Source organism: Rhinatrema bivittatum, chromosome 2, assembly GCF_901001135.1.
Source record: "Rhinatrema bivittatum chromosome 2, aRhiBiv1.1, whole genome shotgun sequence".
In the NCBI taxonomy this organism is placed as follows: Eukaryota; Metazoa; Chordata; class Amphibia; order Gymnophiona; family Rhinatrematidae; genus Rhinatrema; species Rhinatrema bivittatum.
The window spans coordinates 38,158,330-38,180,865 of record NC_042616.1 but is presented as its reverse complement, the minus strand read 5'-3'; the positions used below and the strand labels follow the sequence as shown (position 1 = coordinate 38,180,865).

The following is a 22,536-nucleotide window of genomic DNA, read 5'->3' as shown; positions in this document are numbered from 1 at the left end:
CTCTCCTCAGGATCAACCTCGCGGAGGCCCGCCTAAGACCAGCCGGACCCGGTACCCAAGGGCTCAACCTGCGGGCAATGAGGGCCGGTATGGGCGAAGTCCAGTCGGCCTCTGCTTCCCGTTCAGCTCTGCCTCTCGATGGTGGGGTCTCGTGGGGGTATCTCCATGGGTAGCACCAACTCCCCCTTGGGATAAGGCTCCATCTTCGCAACACTTTGGTCAGAATCCTGTCTCTTTCCCTTCTTCTGCCTCAGCTCCTGAAGATCCTTAGCTAGTGACCTGGTCCAGCATTTCCAGAGAACCTGGACGCAGGTGCACAGCAGTTTGGAGAAAGTCACAACGGAGCAAAAGAGATTTGCAGATCAGTACTGTCAACCAGAACCCTGGTACCAGGTGGATGATGAAGTCAGGTTGTCCACCAAGAATCTATGTCTGAAACTTCCCTGTGCCAAGCTAGGCCCTAAATTTACAGGCCCTTATGTCATTATAGAAAGAATCAACCCTGTGATGATGCATCTTCAGCTTCTTGTCGCTCTCAAGATTCCTCCGTTTCATGTTTTGGGTTTTGTTTTTTCTTTTTGCTGAAGTCAGCCATACCACACTCTTTCGCCAGACACCAGAAACCTCCAGCTCTGATTCCGATCAATGAATTTGAAGTGGAGGATATTCTGGATTCCAGGTGTAATCCTCTCTTCGGGGACCTCCCAGAATACAGAAGCTCATGGTTGTCCCTGGCACCACTTTTCTCACCCAAACTTCTTCTTTTCACCGCACTCGCAGTCCATTCACCCTGGATGCGGGGGTTCATTCTCGAGGGGTGGGTGGGGAGAGAGAATAAACCTTACACATTCTTTCGCCTCTTTTAATCCCTCGTGATCCATAGTGCTCACCAGTGTTCAGGTACAGAAGCAGATTTGAATGGTTTGTTACAGATTTCCAGGAGCAGGCCTACAGTTTTATATCTGAGTTCCTTCAGAACCCCTGAGTGAATACCGTCAGGTCCCGGTGGTGCGGGTGAGAGCGGTCTGCACTCAGCAGCTCTGGGACCTTGTTTTAATATCTCAGTTTCAGGATTTTTTTGTTCTTTTTCTTGGCACTTTTTGATGATTCAAGGTACTGAATCACATAGCTTTCATTTCTTTTTTGGAGAAGACTATAGTCTCCTTCTGCCATTTGCTTTCTTGCTCTTGATAAGGTTATTTTTTTATTTACAAGGAGACTGATTTAATAAAACCTGCACTAAACCTGGAGTTAAATTTTAGCATGGGCTTTACTTTACTCTGACAGTAAAAGCTTGTACATACATAGTAATGATGGCAGATAAAGACCAAACAGTCCATCCAGACTGCCCAGCAAGTTGCTCATGCCACTCTGTGCAGTTACCCCCACATGCACCCCTTTCTTCATTTCCAACATCTAGGGATCCGCAGTATTTATACCAGGCCCTTTTGAATTCATTTACTGTTTTTGTCCTGGCCACCTCTTCTGGGCGGGCCCATTCCAGTCATCCACCACCCTCTCCGTGAAGAAATATTTCCTGGTGTTGGTTCTGAGTTTCATTTTGTGATCCCTAGTTCTACAGTTCCCTTTCCGACGGTTTGAAGTTTGTGCATCATACTTTACAGGTATCTGAAGCTCTGAGGGATGCAGCAAGTTAATGGCTTGCATATTCACAACAGTGAGCAGGAAAAGAATGCTAATTGGAAAAAGCATGCTTTTTTTTTTTTTTTTTTACATTTTTACTCATTCAGCTTCAAATCTGTGCTAGAGGTTTATCCCACTGTATTCATGCCAGGTGTTTATCCAGCAGCACGGCTGCATATCCTTCTCGTTGATGACCCAGAAGGTAAGCTCCTCCATGATTTGGTTGGACTGCTTGCCCCAGGGTGTATCCTCCTTCAGTTATAGCTGGGAGGGCAGAGTGCCAGTGAATCTGCAGCTCCAGCATGAGGAGACACAGATGGAGCTGGTCATTGGGATGGGAGAGTTCAAGCCACGGTGCTGGCACACAGCTGTAGTGCTGGGCCTTGCTCCTGCATGGCTCCAGCTCTGGTAACTCTTCCGAGCCCCTGGAAAGCCCATACATCAGCAGGATTTCCTTCTCCAGCCTGAGATGATACAAAAGCTCTGGTGCTGCATTTAAATGTTAGTGATGACTTCTTCTCCTTTCTCTTGGCTCAGTCTGAGTTTTCCCCTCAGATTACTGAGATCCAGAACCTCTGCCATGCACGGAGCTCTTGAGCAGAAAATGGTTCCTCTTTCTTCAACCAGCCCCAAACTCTGCTTTTGCCTCACCCAGCACCAATTTATTGGTATCTGTGTTTTTTTTATTTCCCACAAAAACAAGCAAGGCTGGCTATTAAGCAGAATTGTGCAAGAATCCCCTCATATAGAAGTGGGATCCCAGTTACTGGGGCTGAACCGTCACACGGGTAAGTAATGTTTACAAGTTTTGAGGAAAGTTTAGCTCCTGCTGACTCAGGGGTTAAATTTCCCACAGTAAAAAGGTGGGTGCAAAGCAGTCCCACCTATAGTGTGACCACTAATAAGCTCATTACTCTGCAGTTTGCATGTAGGTGAGCTAATCCTAGTGCAGCTTTTAACCCATGATTTAGTGCATGGTTTTTACCATGCTAAAAATGCCATTACATTCCAGAGTTATTGTAGTATGAAAAAAGCCCACTATAACATGAGTTAAAACCTGTGCTAGGATTAGAGTGCTTATTACAACTGGCCCCCAGAACCTTAGCTTCCCCAACATATCCTAATGAGGCATTAACCCAATCATTATTGTGATTGCCAATTTTCTTTGCTAATTTGTGTAAACATTTAACAATCTCTTTCTTCATCTTGGCCAGGTGGATGGTAGTATACATCCACTGCTATGCTTTTCTCTTTCACACATTTGGAATTTCTATTCGCAAGGTGTTTTATTTCCTGCAGGATTTTTATCTTGCTTGACTCTATGTCATCCTTAACATATAGATCCACCCCCACTCCCCAATTTGATCTACCCCATTGTGTTGATGTAATCGATACATCACAGTATACAGTACACAGTATACCGTATACATCACAGTATCTCATTGGTTAACTCCTTCTACCATGTTTCTGAAATGCCTATAGCAGGGGTGACCAACTCTAGACTTCAAGAGCCACAAATATAATGAATATTCATGAGGTAGATTTGCATATGATGGAGGCAATGCATGCAAATCTATCTCATGCAAATTCATTATAGATAGCCTGAAAACCAGATTTCCCTGTGGCATTTGAGTACTAAAGTTGGCTACCCCTGGCCAATAACACCTATATCCTCAAATAGTGCCAAACATTCCAGCTCTCCAGCCTTAATATTCAGACATCTGACATTGGCACACAGACAGTTAAAACATTTTTTTTATAAGTTTATTTCTAATTTCCAGTTCTCTGCTCCCTGCAGAAATCCATCCTAAGACAATCACCACGGAACCCCCTCAGAAAATCACACTATAACTCAACTGCCCTTTTAGAAAATAACCACTTAACCTCTGCCCCAGAAAATCACCCCCCCAAACTCCCCCTCACATTCTCTCTACCTCTCGGACATGCAGAAAATCACCCCCCCAAACTCCCCCTCACATTCTCTCTACCTCTCGGACATGCTTAACCTCACTCTCTTCGGATTACATTATCCCCACGGAACCACCTTAAGCAGGCGGGCCCTCTCTGCAGCTCGACCTCTACTAGGGAGCCTGGCGCATGCTCCTTCAGCGGCAAAGAGCAGAAAAAGATTCATGTTATACAGGTGAAACTCCTTCCTGAATCGAGAGTAACGTGTCCCTGCACAAAACGGGCACTTTAGCGTGGGTAAAACTGTGCAATCAGCCGAATGCACGACCTGTCAGAGTGAAAACAGACTCTTTCTGTCTCCCCGGGACTGGAAATCCCTGCAAGCCCCCAGCCCCAAATCTACAGAGGAGGAAAGGACTTTTATCTGAGACCCTGGGCATCAGCCCAGCCTCCTCTTCTCCGGGTCCTTCTTTCTGAGCATTTTGATCAGGAAAAGGGAAATTGCAGACTGAATCCATCCTAGCAACTACAGAGGGAGAACAGGAGGGAAATGTCTGGCCTGGCTTCTGATCCGGTAAGAAATTCTTCTCTGTCTTCTTGTTCACAGGGCACCGGCACTTAAAGGAAAACTTTTCCCTGTGCAGCTTTTCCACCCTGCCCTCCTCACAACACAGTGCAAGGATCTTTATCTACCTGGGAAGATTTCAGTTGTGGTCACTGAGATAAAGCAGAGCTTAGACGAGTGGAGGGGGCATGCAAACTGTTTCTGTCTGCAGAGGACAGACAGTCTCCTCTCTCACTCTCTTTAGATTTGCATACAATGGTGGCAGTGCGTGCAGATCCATCTCATGCATATTAATTGTGGATATCCTGAAAACCTGGCCTGTTTGTGTCTCTTGAGGACTGGAGTTGACCATCTCTGATGTAGTTGTTCTGAAACAGGGAATTTCTGAAGGAGGATTCACAGCCAGACCACCATAACAAAAGGACAGGGGGAGCCCCAGCACAGCAGAAAGCAAGCACCCGCTCGTGTCCCAGCAAGCAATAGCCTGGAGTGGGAGAGCCTGGGCTCCTCATCAGCTGCCATGTTCTGATCTGGAGATGTTCAACGTGACTGCTGCAGCACAGGAGAGGGGAGCCCAAGGCTGTCGTCCCTAGCACGAGAGAGCAGGAGAGGCAGCTGCCCGCAGAGCTGAGGCAGGGACAGTAAGGTTGCCCACAGCTGTCTGCTCCTCCTCAGTCCTCTCTCCCTATCCCAAGAGCTTCCTGATTGGAAGTGAAGCTTACACAGAGGTAGGAGGAAGAGGAGCAGCAGCTTTGGAGAAAGAGGAAGCAACTGGAAACAGACAGGAGGAGCAGCGCTTTCATTGCCCTCTGTGGTGCCCGCTGGATCTGCTTCAGTCCCTCCGCTGGCTGCCTCTCCTACTCCCAGGCTTGTGGTTGCTCTGTTGCCGCCCTCCCGCTGCCATGGGAGAGAGACCAAGAAGAAGAGAGCAAAGAGTGGAGATGGGGACTGGCAGCTGGGAAGAGAGACGAAGAGAAGGGATGGGGGAAAGCTGGTTGGTGGTGGAGGGAGCTTTATAAAGGGAGGTGAAAGACAGAGAGAAAGGGAAATGGAAGCTGGGAGAGATGCAGGGAAGAGACAGAAGGAAGGGAAATGGAGAACTGGCAGGCGTAAGGGGAAAGACTCAAAGAGAAGAAGATTGAGGGTTAGGAGGAAGAGGGTAGGAAGGAGAGGGGAATGGACTAGGAGAGGTGTAAGGGGAAGACTGAGGGTTGGGAGGTGGAGGGCTCGGAATTGTGGATAAAAGGATCAGGGAAAGGGAGATAAGAGCACAAGACAGGAAGAGGGAGGGCTTAGAGCCGGCAAAGAAAAGGGATGGCTCCCAGGAGTCAATGGAGAAGAGACAGGGCAGCGTAAGGGTGGGACATGGGGAGGGAGAGAGGGAAAACAGAGAGAAGAAAGATGAGAGAGAGATGGAAGGAGAGAGAAAATGGAAACATGGCTGAAATATTTTATGCTGAAATGAGCGGAGGTGGTTAAGGAATGGGTTTTAGGATGTATTTGAATTAGACATGAATTGGGGATTTGGGGGTGGGTCCTCGGGTGGGGGTGGATGGGATTATATAATGTCCTGTACCATGCTTTGCTGTCTGACCGATGAGAAGCATGTAATAAGGTTTTATGAAACACATTCATTTAATGGATAAGACAGATCTGATTTAAGCCAGAGGCGGGGCCCATCAGCCTCCTATTTCAGGCCTGCCGAGGAGAAAGAAGGAACACAAAAAGTAAAGACGGCTTCCTGACATGTTCTTCAGTCTTTGTTTCCAAAACCGCATTACAAACGGTCCTCAATCTCGCGTACACTTATCTTACTGCGTTACTGTATTAAGGCTGCGCGTGTTTCGGTATCGAGGTCAAGACTGAGGAAACCATCGGCAAGCCGTGCCTTTCTAGGGTTTCTTCTTTCTCCCTTAATCCAGAGGACACTTCCTCCCCCATCCCCTACCAGCTCTGCGAGAAGAGCTCCAAGGGGAACCTCGTCCACAGCTGGGCTACCTCTTACTCCTCCTTAATTTATTCTTACTACCGCGACACAAAGCGCTTGCCTTATTACACCGGAAGGATAACTTTCACACGAGCACGCGTAGCGGCCTATACGCGCGCGTGTGGCCGAACGTAGGTCTGCGATAGTACTTTATAACCTGCCGCATAACGGATATACACGCGTGTTATAAAACACGCGTGCGCGTGGGATTTCACGCAGATACGTGCAGCGCATCGGAACCGCGCCTATCGACGCATCGAGCGCGCGGTCTGTACCCTTCTGTGCCAGAAATAGTCACGCCTGTATCTTACGCGCAAAAGTAATGCTCGGCTTGGTCACGCGAGATGCCGTATTTTAAAACGCACGCGTGTGAGCGGAATTGCCGGGTTTATCATTCGGTCCAGCGGTACCCCCAGTCCTTCTCCAGGTCACTGAGGCCCTTCTGTTCTTCAGCCTGAACGCCCCCCCCCCCCCCCCCACCCAATCACTAGTTCACTACTACACAATAAACCTGCTTAATATTACTTACACAAGATAATTAACAGGTGGAAAATATGTAAGTTGGAAAATGTATGCATGCAAGGTTTTTTTTTAAAAATAGCAACCTACATGCGTAACTCTCTGCCCGCCCCACTTGGGAATATCTCTACATCACTCCTTTCTTGCCTATGTATGTGTGCGCATTTTACACTTTTGAAAATACAGAATACGTAGGTAGAAGCTACTTATATATTTGACATTTTGAAAATTCACCCCCTTGGGTCACCTTTAAATTCTTGCTCTCCATGTCACCCACTGGACCCTTTATTATCTACTGTGCTGGGCAGGCTGGCCAGTCAGTTGGTTACATTAATGCCACTTCGTTCATGAGTCTTCCTGATAACATGATTACAGTTATCCAGCAGCGTGTAAAGTGTCAGGCACACCTCATTGGGACCATATTAGTCCAATTTTGCAACAAATACGTTGGCGCCCAATCAAATGGAGGATAAAGTTTAGATTGTTGGTAGTTATCAATAACTACTTACATGTAAGGGGAACAAGCCTTCCCATAACACTCATCCTTGCCTCATCCTCCACGGACCTTCTCTTCCTAAGCTCAGATGCCTAAGCACCTTTTCTTCCGCTGCCTAGCTATTTAATATATGTATATTAGTTTCATTAAATCTATGATAACCCTCCGCTACCCTCCCCCCCACCTTCCAACCCCTCATTCCTACCCCCTCCCTCGGAATACCTTGTTACCCCAAAAAGCCAACTCTTATCAGTTCTTACCAGTTTTGACACGTTACTCCCCATGCTTAAGCTGTATCCAAGTTTTTCTCTCCCCCCTGTTCTATGTAAGACAACTTTGTCACTGTTTTTATGGTTGCAATGTAAACCGGAGTGATAATTAACTCTGTTATTTGAACTTCGGTATAGAAAAGTTATAAATAAACAAACAAATAAATAAATAAATAATGTAGAAGACGCATGTATCTTAAAGGAAAAGTTGACTCGGTATGTGCCAGAAAGATCACTGCCTTCTGAGAGTGCCAATCTGCGTGAGCTGTTCCCAGCTAGAGAGTATAAGAGAGCCCCAACGTGTGGAAGAGCCTTTTCATGGGCTGCGCGGGCTCTGTGGTAATTCCATTTGGAAACGAACCTGATATTTGTGTGTTCAGGAAACGGTTGAAGGGATTATTTTTTAAAGAGACTTATGGATAAGCTATGTTTTATATTTAGTACCATGTGACTATGTGTTTCATTGTTTGTTTTAATATGTTTTATTATGTTTACGTATGTACAAGCTTTATGAATGTTGTATGTAATCCGCACTGAACTAATAGTCCATTGGGAAGCTGTGGAGTCTAAGTTGTATGTATAAATAAATAAATATTGAGGCTTCGGGCATGGTCTAGTGGGCTGGTCAGGTGAGTCACTTGGCTGGTGTTGGTCACAGTGGCCTCATGTCTGCGGAGCTGCTGTGACGAAAGCTGGGCACCAGCAGTTTTTCTTACCAGCAGGAGAACTCCTATGATATTCTCCGCTCACTACTTCCTCCTGGCTTTTATTTTCTCGCAGTGGCAGCAGTAATAGTAATGGCTCATTGTTGTAAGTGATGTTTTCACCCCTGAAGACTACTCTGTCCTTTTGCAAATAAAATCTGTTGTTCCTCAGCATTCGGGCAGGTCAGTCCCCGTGAGTGGGAGGTGAGGCAGGAAGAAGTGCCTATGCGGTGCAAGAGACCTCATTGCCAGGCCAGGAATCCAGGATATTTATTATTAAATGTTTGATGTTCTGCCTTTACCTAAATTGCTCTCAAGATGGATTACAATCAAGAGTTACAACTAAAATTACAATCCAGATTGCAATCTCAAATCAAAGACACTAAACACAAGGTTAGAGGCTGAGTAAGCAACTCTGATCCTGGAGCGCCACAAAAAAAAAGTTTTTTTATTTCAGAATATCCCCAATGAATATGCATGAGATATGTTTAAATGCAACAGAGGCAGTGCATGCAGATGTGCATCATGCATATTCATTGTGAGTGTTCTGAAACCCAGAACTGGTTGTGGCACTCCAGGCCTGGAGTTGCCTCCCTCTGGGTTAGAGCATGTAGCTAAAGACAAGAGGTGGAGCTGGGCTTCCTAAACCTGTCCTGGGGACCCCTCAGCCAGTCGAGTTTTCAGGAATATGCACAAGATACATATATTAGAGAATGTGGTAACTTAGCAATAGCAGCTTGGAAATAGTCAAAAGAAAGACTCTGGTTGTTTTTGTGCAATTTATTTACAGTGACAAACGACGTGCAAAGCAAAACAAATGATGCAGCTCACCGTAAAGTTCAGGTGGCACAGAGATATCATACAGTACCTGAATGTAAACCAATGTGATATCTCAATTGAGATGAATGTCGGTATATAAAAATAATAAATAAATAAATAAATAATACATAGCAGTTTTTAATGTAGGCTGGCTAATCGTCCTTAAGATCCAGACCTACCCCACCCTGGCTTCGAGTGCAGATGAGAGTCACCAGTGTGATCCTGTTTAAAAAAAAAAAAAGAAATGTTCACCCCTATTTTAAACAGAGAAAAGATCAAGAGAAAAAAAAATCCTTTACAATCAAGGTAGAGATAAAAGAAAGTAAGCAAAATATTTGCTATAGATTTAGAATTTTTATGAGACATCTCAAATGCTGGAAAAGGTACAGTAGTCGTGAAAGGTTGAGACCCCTGCAGTAATGTACTGGAGAGCTGAACTCACTGACTGAGGCCATATTACAGTTTATTATACACACATTATAATGAGACTGGAGGGAGAGGGGCTGAGGGTGTCCTGTTTGCTGTTCCAGGCATCGGTCACCTTCAATGACGTCGCTGCTTATTTCTTGGAAGTGGAGTGGGACGTTCTGGGAGAATGGCAGAAGGAGCTGTACAAGAAGGTCATCAAGGAGATTCACGGCCTCCTCATCTCACGGGGTAAATGTGCCTTTTCTGTCCTCTACCACCCGCTGGACCCTTGCAGGATGGACGCTGCTGTTTTATCAGGGCTGGCCAATGCCAGATAACAGGATCCCATGGACACCTGATATTTAGAAACTTGCTCCTGATCTCATTCCAAGTCCAGCAGGAGCTGCTGTGGCTTCTCCGAAGCCCAGTGAGAGACACCGATGCCGTGATTTGTAAAGCCTTTAAGCTTGAATATGTCTCTCTTTTCTCTAACACCAAACCTGGCACAGGGGAACAGGAGGGAGGATTGATCACTTTGATTCCCACCTGAGAGGCATAACTGCGGCACTAGATGACGCTACTGTGCAATTTCCAGGTGCTAATCAGATGTCACAGCTCAAATATTCCCTTTTTCTCCCTCTCACCGGCCCCTAGGTAGAGTGATCTTTATAGTCCCGGTCTTGAGTTTTCTTTCTCAAATGCTCCTAATAAGCTGGGACGACTCCTCTCTTGGAGGGCTCGTGCTGGCAGAGAAAGCTGACCCCTGCAATGCCTCCGCCTGGGAGGGTCATGAATAGAAATAACTGTACCCGAAATTCATCTTAAACAAGGAGCAGGCTGAACTGTCCTTCCTCAGCAAGCTTTGTCACGAAGACTCACACCTACATGCACTTGCTCTGCGCCATCAGATTAGGAAACAGAACCCCCATGGGTTGCAAGTACAGATTGAGAATGTAAATTTTGCTATTTTTTTTTTTCTCCACAGGTTATTCAATTGTTAATCCTGATGTAATATTCAAAATTAAAAAGGAAGATGAGAAATATTTTCCTCAACACTGTGAGTGGGAGGGAAGAGAAAACATGAATGACCCCACCCATAGTAAGTAAACGTGTTGGATTTACAGGGCTTTGCATTTTCACATCACAGGAGATGGGTCATTAACATCAACATTTGGAGACTTAAAACCCATTCCTTAATATTACATTAATAGGTCCTCAGTTTGTTTGTTTTCTCATCCCAGGCCTCCCAATTGTAACGTCTGTGTTCTCACTGAGCATTAAGCAGCAGGAAGACCTGCCCTTCATGGATCCTCCTGAATCAGAGGCAACGGAAGAGCTTCACCCCCCTGTAACAAGCAAGTATCAGATTCCTCCTGGACGCCTGCACTAAGGTCAGCGAGTGCCCTTTAGGGACTCAGCACTTGCAGTGCAAGAGTCATCATCCTCTGTTTCCTGAGTTTGGATGGATTAGGCTGGCTGGGGGCACCTGACCAGGTTCTGGGACTGGGGGAGTCGCAGGGGATGTCAGAGGGAGTGTGCCCAGTGCCCACGGATGGGTTTGGGAAGGGACTGACCCCGGGCACTGATTCTGTGCCGGTGCCTGGACTAAGCTTGCACTCGCCATTCCCATTTCCTCAGATGGAAACCCAAAGGGGGAGGGCTCGCGAGTGCAGGCTCACTCCCCGTGCTCACTGCCCCGTGAGGATCGCGTTGCTTGAGTCAAGGACTGGAGGCAAGAAGCAGAGGAGGGAGACGTCTTCGGGGATCCGAGGCAGGATGGTGGGGGAGCAGGGTGCAGGAAATTTCTCCTCCATTCCAATTTTGCCACCTTAAGGAGCAGCCTGTGCATAAATCCAGGCCTGCAGGGAGGACAATACACCTTGATTTAGTTACTGCGCTATAACGGGAGGTGACGTTTTGGTTCTTTGTGTTGCTGGTGAGTTAATTTAAACTGTGTTATTTAGTGGTTGGCAGTAACCGATTTCAATATTAATGGACTGACTTGCATGATTTGGCATGCAACACTGCTGATTAACTCTTTTTTCTTTTTTCTACATTAATTCCATGGTAATGTTAACATGTTCAGTGCACATTAATGCTTGTGTTAAGTGTTAATACACTTTAGAGTATCGACTCCCTAGTGTGACCTGGAGTATAAGGAGGCCAAAAGATCAATTGAGAAAGATCAGGATATTGCAGGCCTTGTCTTTCTTTTTTTGTTCCTAAAAGTCCCTCACTCCATCCAACACCAAGCCCCCATCCTAAGTCTTTACCACCAGGCTTTGTAATAATCCAAAGAATCCCCCAAAACTAGTGAGGCTGTTGTCTGAAGCCTCCAGCCGCCCCGTGATCATCGATATTAGTGCTTACAAACACCGACGAGCCATGCAGAGACGACTCTGACCTTCTGGGAAGCCTGATCCAGTCGTACCATTTCCGTTTGGAGGTAACGGGAGACGCTGCATGCAGGTCAACCCCAGCTTTCCTGGAAGTCTGCTTCAGCCGTGTTATCACTCTCTGCCCGTTGGCTTGTGCTCTCCCCCTTTGGACCTCTCAGTTTCCTTATGGCTCAGCAAATAATCAAGACCCCCCCCCCCCCCTCTCTCCAATCATTCCTTACACGCAATATCCTCTACTTGCCTTTACCACTATAGTCTTGCGTCTGTCCCGAATATTTGTAAATTTAGTCATTGAATTTTCATATCGTGTCCTTTTCCAGGAGTTTTCTTTTTCCATGGAAACGTTCGTCTCTACTCGCTCTGCTTTCTCAGAATTATTTGGCTTTGGTGACGTCCAGTGGGGGCTGAAGACATCTCCCACCTCGTCTCATAAAATTGTGATGAATAAACAGCTTTTTCGGTTCACGGTTTCAGGCAAAAAAACAAACAAACTGCATGTTGCAGAAATTGTTCTGCATGTTTTTACAATAACAATACCCACACCAGATCGTTCTGTGGACCTTGAGGAATGGAGTTGCTCACTTCAGTGTAAAATGACTCTGACACGTCTGTTATGGATTTCTGATGATGATCAGCACGGCAGCACCCTCCTTTTCCTGGCTCTGCACCGGTGGCAGTGCCTCTGATAATATAGGCTCAGGGATTAATTTTCTAATCGTATTGTATCCATTTTTTTTCCATAACAGGTTCCCCGAGTGCCAAACCTGACATTTTAATTCGGTTTAAACAAGAAGAATTCGTGACTGAGCCCCAGGGATCTGAGGAAAGAGAAAATCCGACCATCACAGGCCCATGGGAGGAACTGCATGAAGCAGGTGATGGAGCTTGGATTAATGACACCTCCTTTGCGTCAAGAACAGTGAGAAAGAGGCATTCAATCAAGACCTCTGTGGGGTGGACAATTTGTTTATTCTATTGACATTATTTCTGCATTTCATTTTCAGATATTTTCTTGTTTTTGTCTTTCATTCCTTTTTTTCTTTTTTTCCTCATTCTCCTCCACCTTTTTTACTGCAGTCTGTCTCTCTTCCTAAAGGTGGCAACTTATCTCCCCTCTCCAGTCTTTTCTTCTTCTCTTCTCTTTCTTTCCTTTGTTTTCTCACTCCCTTCTCATGTCTCTCTCTTTTCCCTTCATTTTATAATCCTTCTTCCATCCCTTGTTGTTTTTGAGTTCTCTCAATGCTGTTGTGAGATTTCAATCCTTTCTCCCACTCAGCAGCTAATGAGTTTATTTTCTGTGCTGGCAGCTGAAGGGTGGGGAGGCAAGATAGCCCCTACTGAAAGAGTCTGCAGAAAAGGAGGTAAGATGGGCCCCACTGGGAGCAGACCAGTCCAGACGCATGGAATATGCTCACTGACCAGCAGATGGAGACAGAGACTAATAGGATTTGCTGACATCGCCGTTTTATAGGCTCCCAAGCTGACCTCAGCCTGCCAGTATTCTCTGCCTCTAGCAGATAGCAAGCAAGCATCCTGTACTGTGAGCCGAGTCCTGGTGAAGAAGTTAGAAACTTACAAGTCAGCTCCTGAGGTGAAAGTCTTGTACTCCCTTCTTTGACTGAGCACAGCTAGTGGACCAGGGGGCTTCCAGTTACTGAAACAAGGTTTATACTGGGTATGGTTGCTGGAATTACCCCTCTTCCTCCGCATACTTTTTTTCTGTCATTCTTCTGCAGTATCTACTCCCCTTAAAAACAAAAAAAAACCCAAGGTTCCCCTCTCTCTCGTTTTAACTGTCTTTTCTAGAGTCCTGTAGCTGTGCTTGCTTCCTGCTTGCTAAAGTTGTAAAAAAAAAAAAGTAGAAATCAAAGTAATGGTGTGCCGTCTGCGGGCTGAGGCAGGGGGAGATAAGGGAGGAAGTTATGGTGTCTCTTCAAGAGTGTGGGAAGAAGTGCTCAGTAGTTTGCAGTGCGTGTGGCTCATGCTGGGAGGTGGAAGCCTTTATAAATCCTGTGGGGAGGAGAGGGAGAGAGGACGGCTCTTGGAGTCATCTGCCCTTTGAGGGCTGCATTGATGGGGTTGTTTGCAGGCTGTTCCTGCAGGGACGGTGCCCGTACTGGAAGAGTGAGAAGGGGAGGCGCTCGCAGCGAGGTGCTTCCACCCTGGTTCTGGTGGACTCGGACCCTGCGGCGGTGTGATCCGGGGCTCCTCTGGGTGAGGAGAAGCTCCCATTTCTCCAGGAATGACAGTCCTCACCCACGGTGACATCATCCCATGGAACCTGGTATAGAAGAATTATATCAAAGCTTCCAGATCTTTCACTGGGCCTCCGTTTTGCCCCGCATCTATGAGGGGTCCGTTCACTGTGTCTTTTTCCCACAGAGCCCTTCGGTCAATGTACGTTGCCTCATTCTTCTGTTCTGGCCTTTTTTGGTGAGTTGTTTTTTTTTTTTTCCTCTGCCTAGCCAAATAATCATTCCTTGCAGGTTTTTCTATTGGTTTTATAAGTTTCGTTTTGTGTTCTTTCCCCTCCATGGTGGCGGGGTCCTTCAGTGGTCATTGACCCTTTGCTACCATCAAGTTTGATTTTGCTTCCCTTGTATTTTGGTCTGACCTCTCTAGTGGGCTCCAGTGATGTCCAATGTAAAAGGGACATGTCTTATCACATGATTGTTCTTTTTTGGGGACATAGCATGATTTCTATGGGCTCTGCGAAATGTGCGGCCAGGATGCAGACAGGAGGCCGGTCTCATTTGGAACTTATGAATAGACTCTTCGTGTACCAGAAGACCGATCCATCAGCATTTGAGGCGGCGACATCGAAGGACATCAGAGCTGCACCGATGGGGAAAAAGCGGCATTGGCATTTTGAGGGCTGATAGGGAACCCAGAAACAGGCCATCGTCTGACTCTTTCCACTCTAAAGAGGTGTCAGGTTCTGCTTCGATTGAGATCTCATGCTGAGCATTGAGGGAAGACAAAGATGCAAATCAGTTGCTTACTCTTTCAGAAAGTTCAAAGACTAGGGGACATGCAACTAAGTTACTAGGTAATAAATTTAATACAAACAAGAGAGAATATTTTCCTAGTCAATACATAATTAAACTCTGGAATTCATGCTAGAGGATATGGTAAAAACTGTTAGGGTAGCTGGGTTTAAAAAAGGTTGGGACAAGTTCTTGGACGTAAAGTCCATAAACCACTGTTGTGAGGGACTTTGGGAAATCCACTCTTTATCCCTGGGAAAAGTATCAAGAAATCTATCAACCTTTTGGGATCCTGCCAGGTCCTTGTGACCTGGTTATGGCAAATCTTATGTTTTTAGGGGTCTTCAGGGATAGCTACGCTCTTGAGTTTTCCCGTCCTTTTTTCAGATGCCTTATGGTTTCACCTTGACAATCCGTTTTCTATGGGGAGGTCGCATGGATGATGATTTTGTGGCTGCTGCTGCATATAGGGGTGGTGATTCTGGTCCCTTAATCTCAATGGGGTCAGGGTGGGTACTCAATTTACTTTACCTTACTAAAGGAGGGTCCCTTTTGCTCTATTCTGGACCTGAAGTAGTTCAACAAGGCTCTGAAGTTGTTTGACGTCAGGATGGAAGACTTTGAAGTCGAGCAACAAAGAGAAATTTTAATGTCATTAGATTTGATGCATATCTTGATAGAAGAAGGGCGTCAGAAATATCTTCACCTCGCAGTGATGGGGGTGGGTGGGAGAAGGCATCTTCAGGGTCATGCTTTCCCTTTTAGATTGGCCATGGCTCCAAAGATTTGGCAGCTGGGATTCAGTGCCAAGAAGTGCAAAGTCCTGCATCTGGGGTGTTGTAATCCAAAAGAGCTGTATGTGATGGGGGGGTGAAGGGCTGCTGTGCACGGAGCAAGAGAGGGACCTTGGCATGATAGTGTCTGGTGATCTGAAGTCGGTGAAGCAGGGTGACAAGGCAATAGCTAAAGCCAGAAGAATGCTGGGCTACATAGAGAGAGGAATAACCAGTAAGAAAAAGGAGGTGATAATGCCCTTGTACAGGTCCTTGGTGAGGCCTCACCTACAGTACTGTGTTCAGTTCTTGAGCCTGTATCTCAAAAAGGATAGAGACAGGATGGAGGTGGTCCAGAGAAGGGTGACCAAAATGGTGTGGGGTCTGTATCAAAAAACATATGATGAGAGGCTGAAGGATCTGAATATGTACACCATGGAAGAAAGGAGGTGCAGGGGAGATAGGATACAGACCTTCAGATACCTAAAAGGTTTTAATGATGTACAAACATCAAACCTTTTCTGTTTAAAGAAATCAGTAGAACTAGGGGGTCACCTAATGAAACTCCAGGGAGGACAACTCAGAACCAATGTCAGGAAGTATTTCTTCACAGAGAGGGTGGCGGATGCCTGGAACACCCTTCGGGACTTGGTGGTGAAGACAAAAACGGTGAAAGATTTCAAAGGAGATAAATACTGTGGATTCCTAAAGGCTAGAGGATGGAAATGAAGAAAAGAGTGCATGGGGGTAACTTGCTGGTGAGGCAGTTACTACCCTTGACCAATAAGTCTTCATACTGTTGATGGAACTCCATTATTGCTCTCTGCTTTTATGATAGGGGGAAAAGAGGAATTAGATTCAGACAGTAAACAGCAAGGACATTGGATTTTACAGTCTGGGAAAACAAATAAGCATGGGGGGAAAACAAGCATGGGGGTAACTTGCTGGTGAGGCGGTTACTACCCTTAATCAACATGTCTGATACTTTGGATGCAACTCCAACATTGCTCTCTGCTTCAGTGGCAAGAGGTAACAGGGAATTGGACTCAGACAGCAATCAACGAGGGCCCTGACTTTGACGATTTGGGAAATTAAGTAAGGGGGTGATCTGTATGGTGCAGCAGATGCTACCATAAGCTTGCTGGGCAGACTGGATGGACCGTTTGGTCCTTTTCTGCCGTCATTTTCTATGTTTTACGATAATTTTCAAAAGTGAGGGTTGTGGTGGCAGCCCTGTCCAGAGAAGGTATTTTGGTGCATTCGTGTCTGGGCAATTAGTTGATCTCACCGAAGTTGGCCCAGGAAGGTGAATCATTGATGGCCGGAGGGATGCAGTTATTCCAGGATTTGGACTTCGGTTTCCATTTTAACAAGCTTTTTGCTCCCCTCTTGATCTTTGGAGTATCTGGAAATTAGGTTTGACCCCAGGGATGGGTGGGTCTGGTTGACAAAGATCTGGAAGTTGAAGAACCAAGTGGATGGTTTATTGAGGACTCAGGGATCCATGGTGTAGCTTTATCTTCGGTTATTGGGTTCTTTGGTGGCTGCTTTGGATTTAGTGCCTGGGCAAAGGTGTACATAAAACCCTTGCATAGGAACTTGCCCTCAAAGTTGTCTCCATAATCCCATGAGATTCTCTCTGACGACATAAACCAGAGAGAATTTTGCTTTATTAGCTAGTTCATAAGAACTTAACATTGGGAATATATCTTGAATCTCCCGTTTGGATAATGGTGATCTCAGATTCCAGTCTCTCGGGCTGGAGCGCTCACTATATAGTGACTCAAGGCACTTGGAATCCATAAGAAGCCAAGTGGTCCATCAGTCAGTTGGAAACCAGAGCAATAGGGAAGGCACTCCTTTTAGTTTGCTTCTATTCTTCCAATTCTGGCAGTCAGGATCTTGTCATTCAGTGCTATAGGAGTGGCATATGTGATTCCCCGAGGCAGAATCAGGTGTCTGCATGTTTCAGAAGAGGTAGGTCTATGACTAGTCTGGGTGGAGAAGCATGTAAAGGGCTCTCTGATGCACTTATGGCAGGAGAGGGCTTATCTATCAGAGAAGGGATGTTCTCAGAAGGTTGTAAATACTCTTGGCATATGTGAGAGTCGTATGTGAATATTGCTGCTCAGTTAGGAAGATCTCGGCTAGAGGAGCTTCAGTGCTGGTCATCTAAGAATTGCTGCAGGGGGGATTGGACAAGGGTTGGCCCTTAACTCCGTTTTTGGGCAAACCTTTATCATCTCATCCAGATGTGACTTCTTTTCTACAGGAAGTGAAGCATATTCGGCCTTCAGTAAGAGAATCGATACCTCCCTGGAATTGGAATTTGGTGTTGTCATACCTGGTTGGTCATCCATTTGGGCTTCTAAGAGAGGCATTGCTTAAACTGCTTACTCTTCAGATGTTTTCTAGCAGCAATCTGTTTCATCAGATTAATTTTGGAGCTGCCGTCCTCCTGAGCCATAAACAGGCTTGGTTTTCAGGATATCCACAATGGATGCAGTGCATGCCGATCTATCTCATGCATATTCATTGTGGATATCATGAAAATCTGACCTGCTTGAGGCTCTCAAGGACCAGAGTTGGCCATCCCTGCTCTCTTGTGTAGATATCCCTTTTTGGGTTCTTCAGACGAGTGTTACACTCACAGGCCGTGGGCCTTCCCGCTTGGGCCTCCCAGGCTCTGCTCCAGCCCTCGGCTCTTGGGCTGCGGTGCTCAGCTCCTCCCAATACGTCCGGCGTCTCTCCCACACCACCGGCCCCCTCAGGTGATGTCACCGGCCCTATTTAAACCCGCAGCAGACTTCCACCCAACGACTTGGCAACAGGTCTCTTGGCTCTGGGTTCCTGTCACAGTGTTCCTGTTACTGCGTTCCTGTTTTCTACGCTCCAGTTCCTGAGTTCCTGATCCAGCTTGCCTGCTCCAGCCTGCCTGTTCCTGTTTCCAGTCCTTCCTTCCAGCCCTCCAGCTCTAACCTCTCCTTTTCCCTCTCGGACGGATCTCCCAGCTACTTGACCTCGGACTAGACCTCTTCCTGCTGTCTCCCCGCCAGCCCTGACCTCTGGGACCGTACTTCACCTTGCCTCTCCTCTCCTGCCTCGACCTCTGGACCGGACCGGGATATTCGCTTGCCTCCTACCTCTGGCCGTGGACTGGACTTCCCCACACCTTCACTCTTCCACCTCGTCTCGGCCTGTCGTCACTGGGGTCCACCTAAGACCAGCCGGCCCCAGTACCCAAAGGCTCAACCCACAGGGAACATGGATTGGTAGTGGCGAAGCTCCCGTTGGTCCCTGCCTCTCTTCAGCCTCGCCTCCCGACGGTGGGGACCTGCAGGGGTTTACCCCTTCAGGTAGCGCCAACTCCCCCCCTCGGGCCAAGGATCCACAATCCATACCGGATTCATAACAACGAGGCAGTTTAGATTCTCATGATTTCTTTATTTTCTTTCCTAAGGCGTTTTTGCATTTTTTTCATCTTAACCGGATGGCATGTCTCCCTTCCTTACAAAGGGACTCAGGTGGAGAAGAGTATGTTCAGCTTTTTCATTTAGATCCTAGGAGAGTTCTTCTGTTATAATTAAAGGTCACTAATAGCTTCATAACCTCGGAATATCATTAGCTCAGTTTAGTGGTTCTAGAAGGGTAGGAACAGCTTCAAAGGTGTCGATAGCTCATTAGAATACGGACGTGATAAGGAAGGCTTGCATATCCAAGGGACTGCTGCTTCCCAAGACATTTGTGTGTTTTGTGAGCAGAAATTCACCTGCTATCACCATGGGAGATTTGCAGATTGGGATACTTAAAGCACTATCATCTCGATCTTTGAGTCAAGAAAGAGGCTTTCTTGCAATCAGGCTTGCCAGTGTCCCAGCAAGTAGAAAGATAGCTTGGGTACATCCCATGCATTTGTACTGGTCTGCCTGGATGAAGAGGAAGGAGAAAGTAGTTCTTACCTGATAATTTCCTTTCCTTGAGTACAACCAGTCCAGTCCTGTTCTGTCAAGCATATTATTCTTGGATTCATTTTCATAGTAACTGCTTGTGTGCACTAGTTGGCACACTGGATATTAATTTGGTTTTTTGTTTCTGTTGTTTGTCTCTCCCTTGGACGTCCTCTGGTTTTTGCTTAATGGGGTGAAGGAAAGTTTAGTCTATTAAAAATATTTATCTTAGGTTGTTATGTAGCATTCTGACAGCCTGAGGTTAGCCCCGGTGTTTATAAGGACAATGCCAGCAAACTTGTTAGTCTCTGTCTCCATCTGCTGGTTGGAAGGCAAAAGCTATGTGGCTATACTCAAGGAAAGGAACTTATCAGGAACTAATTTTTCCTTCTGCTGTTTCCATTATTATGGTATTTTAGGGAAGCTGTGTGTGTTCTCTGTTGTGGTTCTTTTTATAGCTACAGAGGGTCCTGAACTCCTCCTACCTGGATACGTAAATGTTCAGAGCTCACAGCATTCCCATCATCTCAAATTTTACAGAAGTGCTGCTTCTCTTAAGTCAGTACCCCAGACTGTCTAAAAGTTGAAAACATTTTCCCATTTTCTAACAGGCAGCCGCGATTACAATCCTGACCCCACAGCAGAGATCTTGAAAATGAAAGGACCTCATGTGGGCAACCAGTTGGCGAGAAGAGAGGAGGATGCTGACACCAAGAGGGGTGAGCAAAAAATTCAGTTCTAACAAAATGCTTACTATGTGTGGTGGAGTATTTCAGACTTTACACACAGGCCGATTCAGTAAACTGTGCGGGAGAGTCAGCGCTTCGAGGCGAGCGCCCGCTCTCCCAGTGCGTGCCCAGGTCACTCTCCTGGGTGCGGGATTCAGTATGCAAATGAGGGCCCGCGCTAATAAGGAGGGGCTAGAGACACTAGCACATCCCTAGCGCCTTCTTGTTGGCGGAAGCGAAGGCTGTCAGCAGGTTTGACAGCCGACGCTTAATTTTACCGGCGTCGGTTGTCGAACCCGCTGACAGCCACGGGTTCGGAATATGGACATCGGCAAAATTGAGCGTCTGTTTTCCAACCCACGGGCCGCAGGCAGTTTTTGTTTGTTTTTTTTAAGATTTTTATTTTTTATTTTTGGGGGCTCCGACTTAATATCGCTATAATATTAACTCCTGCCTTTGAGAGTAACATGTGCTGCTTGGCTGCACATTTTACTTTCTGTATCAAGCGAGACTAACTAATAGGCTCATCAACATATGCATTTGCATGTTGATGAGCCTATTAGTTTCAGGGGGGGTTGGATGCGTGTTGGATGCGTGTTTTCCACACGTAATTACTACCCCTTACTGTATAAGGAGTAATAATAGCGTGTCAAAAACGCGCATCCAAACGGGGGCTAATGATGCGCTCGGCCTGAACTGAATCGGCCTGACAAAGAGGGTGAGCCTTATTACGGACTTACAGTTATACTTTTATTACTAAATCATGAGAATTCAGGTAATTTAAGCTGACTGGTCTGAGTTTCAGGCACCCCGGTCCAGAATGAATCCCAGGTCCCCAGCAGGGCCTTCCAGTGCTTTTGGGTAGTGACTGATCAGAGTGAAGGGAATCATGGCAGAGCCTGGAAGTGAGGATGAGATGCACAGAACCAGCGGGATGAGATCAGACAGGGCCTGTTTCCCTTTCTTCTTGTGCTGTTGCCCACCTTTTCCTGTCTACAACCATCACCACTTTCTGTTACAGAGAAATATCATCCATACGACACGTATCTATCTGTCCTTCTCCATTGCTATAAATGGTCATACTCTCATTTTTATCCAACAGATGATGGATTCAGGAACAATAGTGAGAGGCAGCGAATGCAGGATGGGCAGCAGAGGGATGAATGGAAACAAAAAGATCTTTCCAGAGCCAGCACAAATAGTGACTGTGCAGGAGGTATCAGTCATGAAACATTGCTCAAGGTGAAAGAAAAAGCCCCAAAAAGAGAGAGACCAAATCCATGCACTGAACGAGAGAGAAATGCCAACCACTGCCCAAATGTCGTACAAACTCAGAGACTCAGTAAAGGAGAGAGACCATTTGAAAGGGCTGAAGCTTGGGAACATTTCACCACAAACTCACATTCTGTTGAGTACCAAGAAAAGACTGAATGTGGGAACAAGATCACTGACAGGGCCTGTCCCACATCTATCCAAGAATATCACGGAAGGGAGAAAAAATGTACAGATCCTGAAGGGGAGAAAAGAACCTCTAAGAAAACAAAACTTATGGCACACAGAAAAGCTCACATGCGAGAGAAACCTTTCAAATGTAATGAGTGTGAAAAATGCTTTGCCTTCAAATCTGAGCTGGAGCGCCATGTACGAATTCACTCAAAAGGAAGATCGTTTCAGTGTACTGAATGTGAGGAAAGATTTACAAGGAAGTTAGACCTGAAAAAGCATACAAAAATTCACAAAAAATACAAACCTTACAAATGTACTGAATGTGAAAAATGTTTTACTTACAGGTCACGGTTTAAAGTTCATCAGCAAGTTCACAAAGGCCAGACCCCATTTAAATGTACAGACTGCAATAAATGTTTCAGTTTGAAATTGAACCTGCAACGGCATAAAACGGCCCACATGAGAGAGAAGCCATTTAAATGTTCTGTATGTGATAAACGCTTCATGCATAAATCTAAATTAGGAGTCCATGAGAGAACTCACACCGGAGAAAAACCATTTAAGTGTTCTGAATGTGAAAAATGTTACAGTCGCATATATGAACTAAGAATACATGAAAAAATCCACACTGGAGAGAAACCTTTTCAGTGTTGTAAATGTCATAAATGTTTCCGTCACATATGTGAGCTAAGAATGCATGAAAGAATCCACAGTGCAGAGAAACCATTTAAATGTTCCCATTGCGATAAAACTTTCCAGTACAAATCTGGCCTAGGAATGCATGAAAGAATCCACACTGGAGAGAAACCTTTTAAATGTTCTGAATGTGATAGATGTTTCCGTCAGAAATGTCACCTTAAAAAGCATGAAATGACTCACATATGAGCGAAGCCATTTAAATGTTTTAATATAATAAATATTTCAGTGTTAAGTTTAA

General features: G+C 45.9%; 1 protein-coding gene across 2 annotated transcripts; it reads left to right on the top strand.

Annotated features, from left to right (window-relative positions):
- The first annotated feature begins 3,677 nt into the window (after positions 1 to 3,677).
- Positions 3,678 to 22,536, top strand: LOC115083876 (gastrula zinc finger protein XlCGF26.1-like). 2 transcript variants are annotated; one of them, XM_029587929.1, is made up of 7 exons: positions 3,679 to 4,126; positions 9,442 to 9,568; positions 10,305 to 10,418; positions 10,561 to 10,674; positions 12,465 to 12,593; positions 20,037 to 20,144; positions 21,256 to 22,536. In XM_029587929.1, exons 1-7 carry the CDS (start codon positions 4,103 to 4,105, stop codon positions 22,482 to 22,484), a joined length of 1,845 nt encoding a protein of 614 aa, XP_029443789.1. In that variant the 5' UTR covers positions 3,679 to 4,102; the 3' UTR covers positions 22,485 to 22,536. The 2 variants fall into 2 exon arrangements, with proteins under 2 accessions (XP_029443790.1, XP_029443789.1); XM_029587930.1 differs by lacking the exon at positions 10,561 to 10,674 and having other exon boundaries at positions 3,678 to 4,126.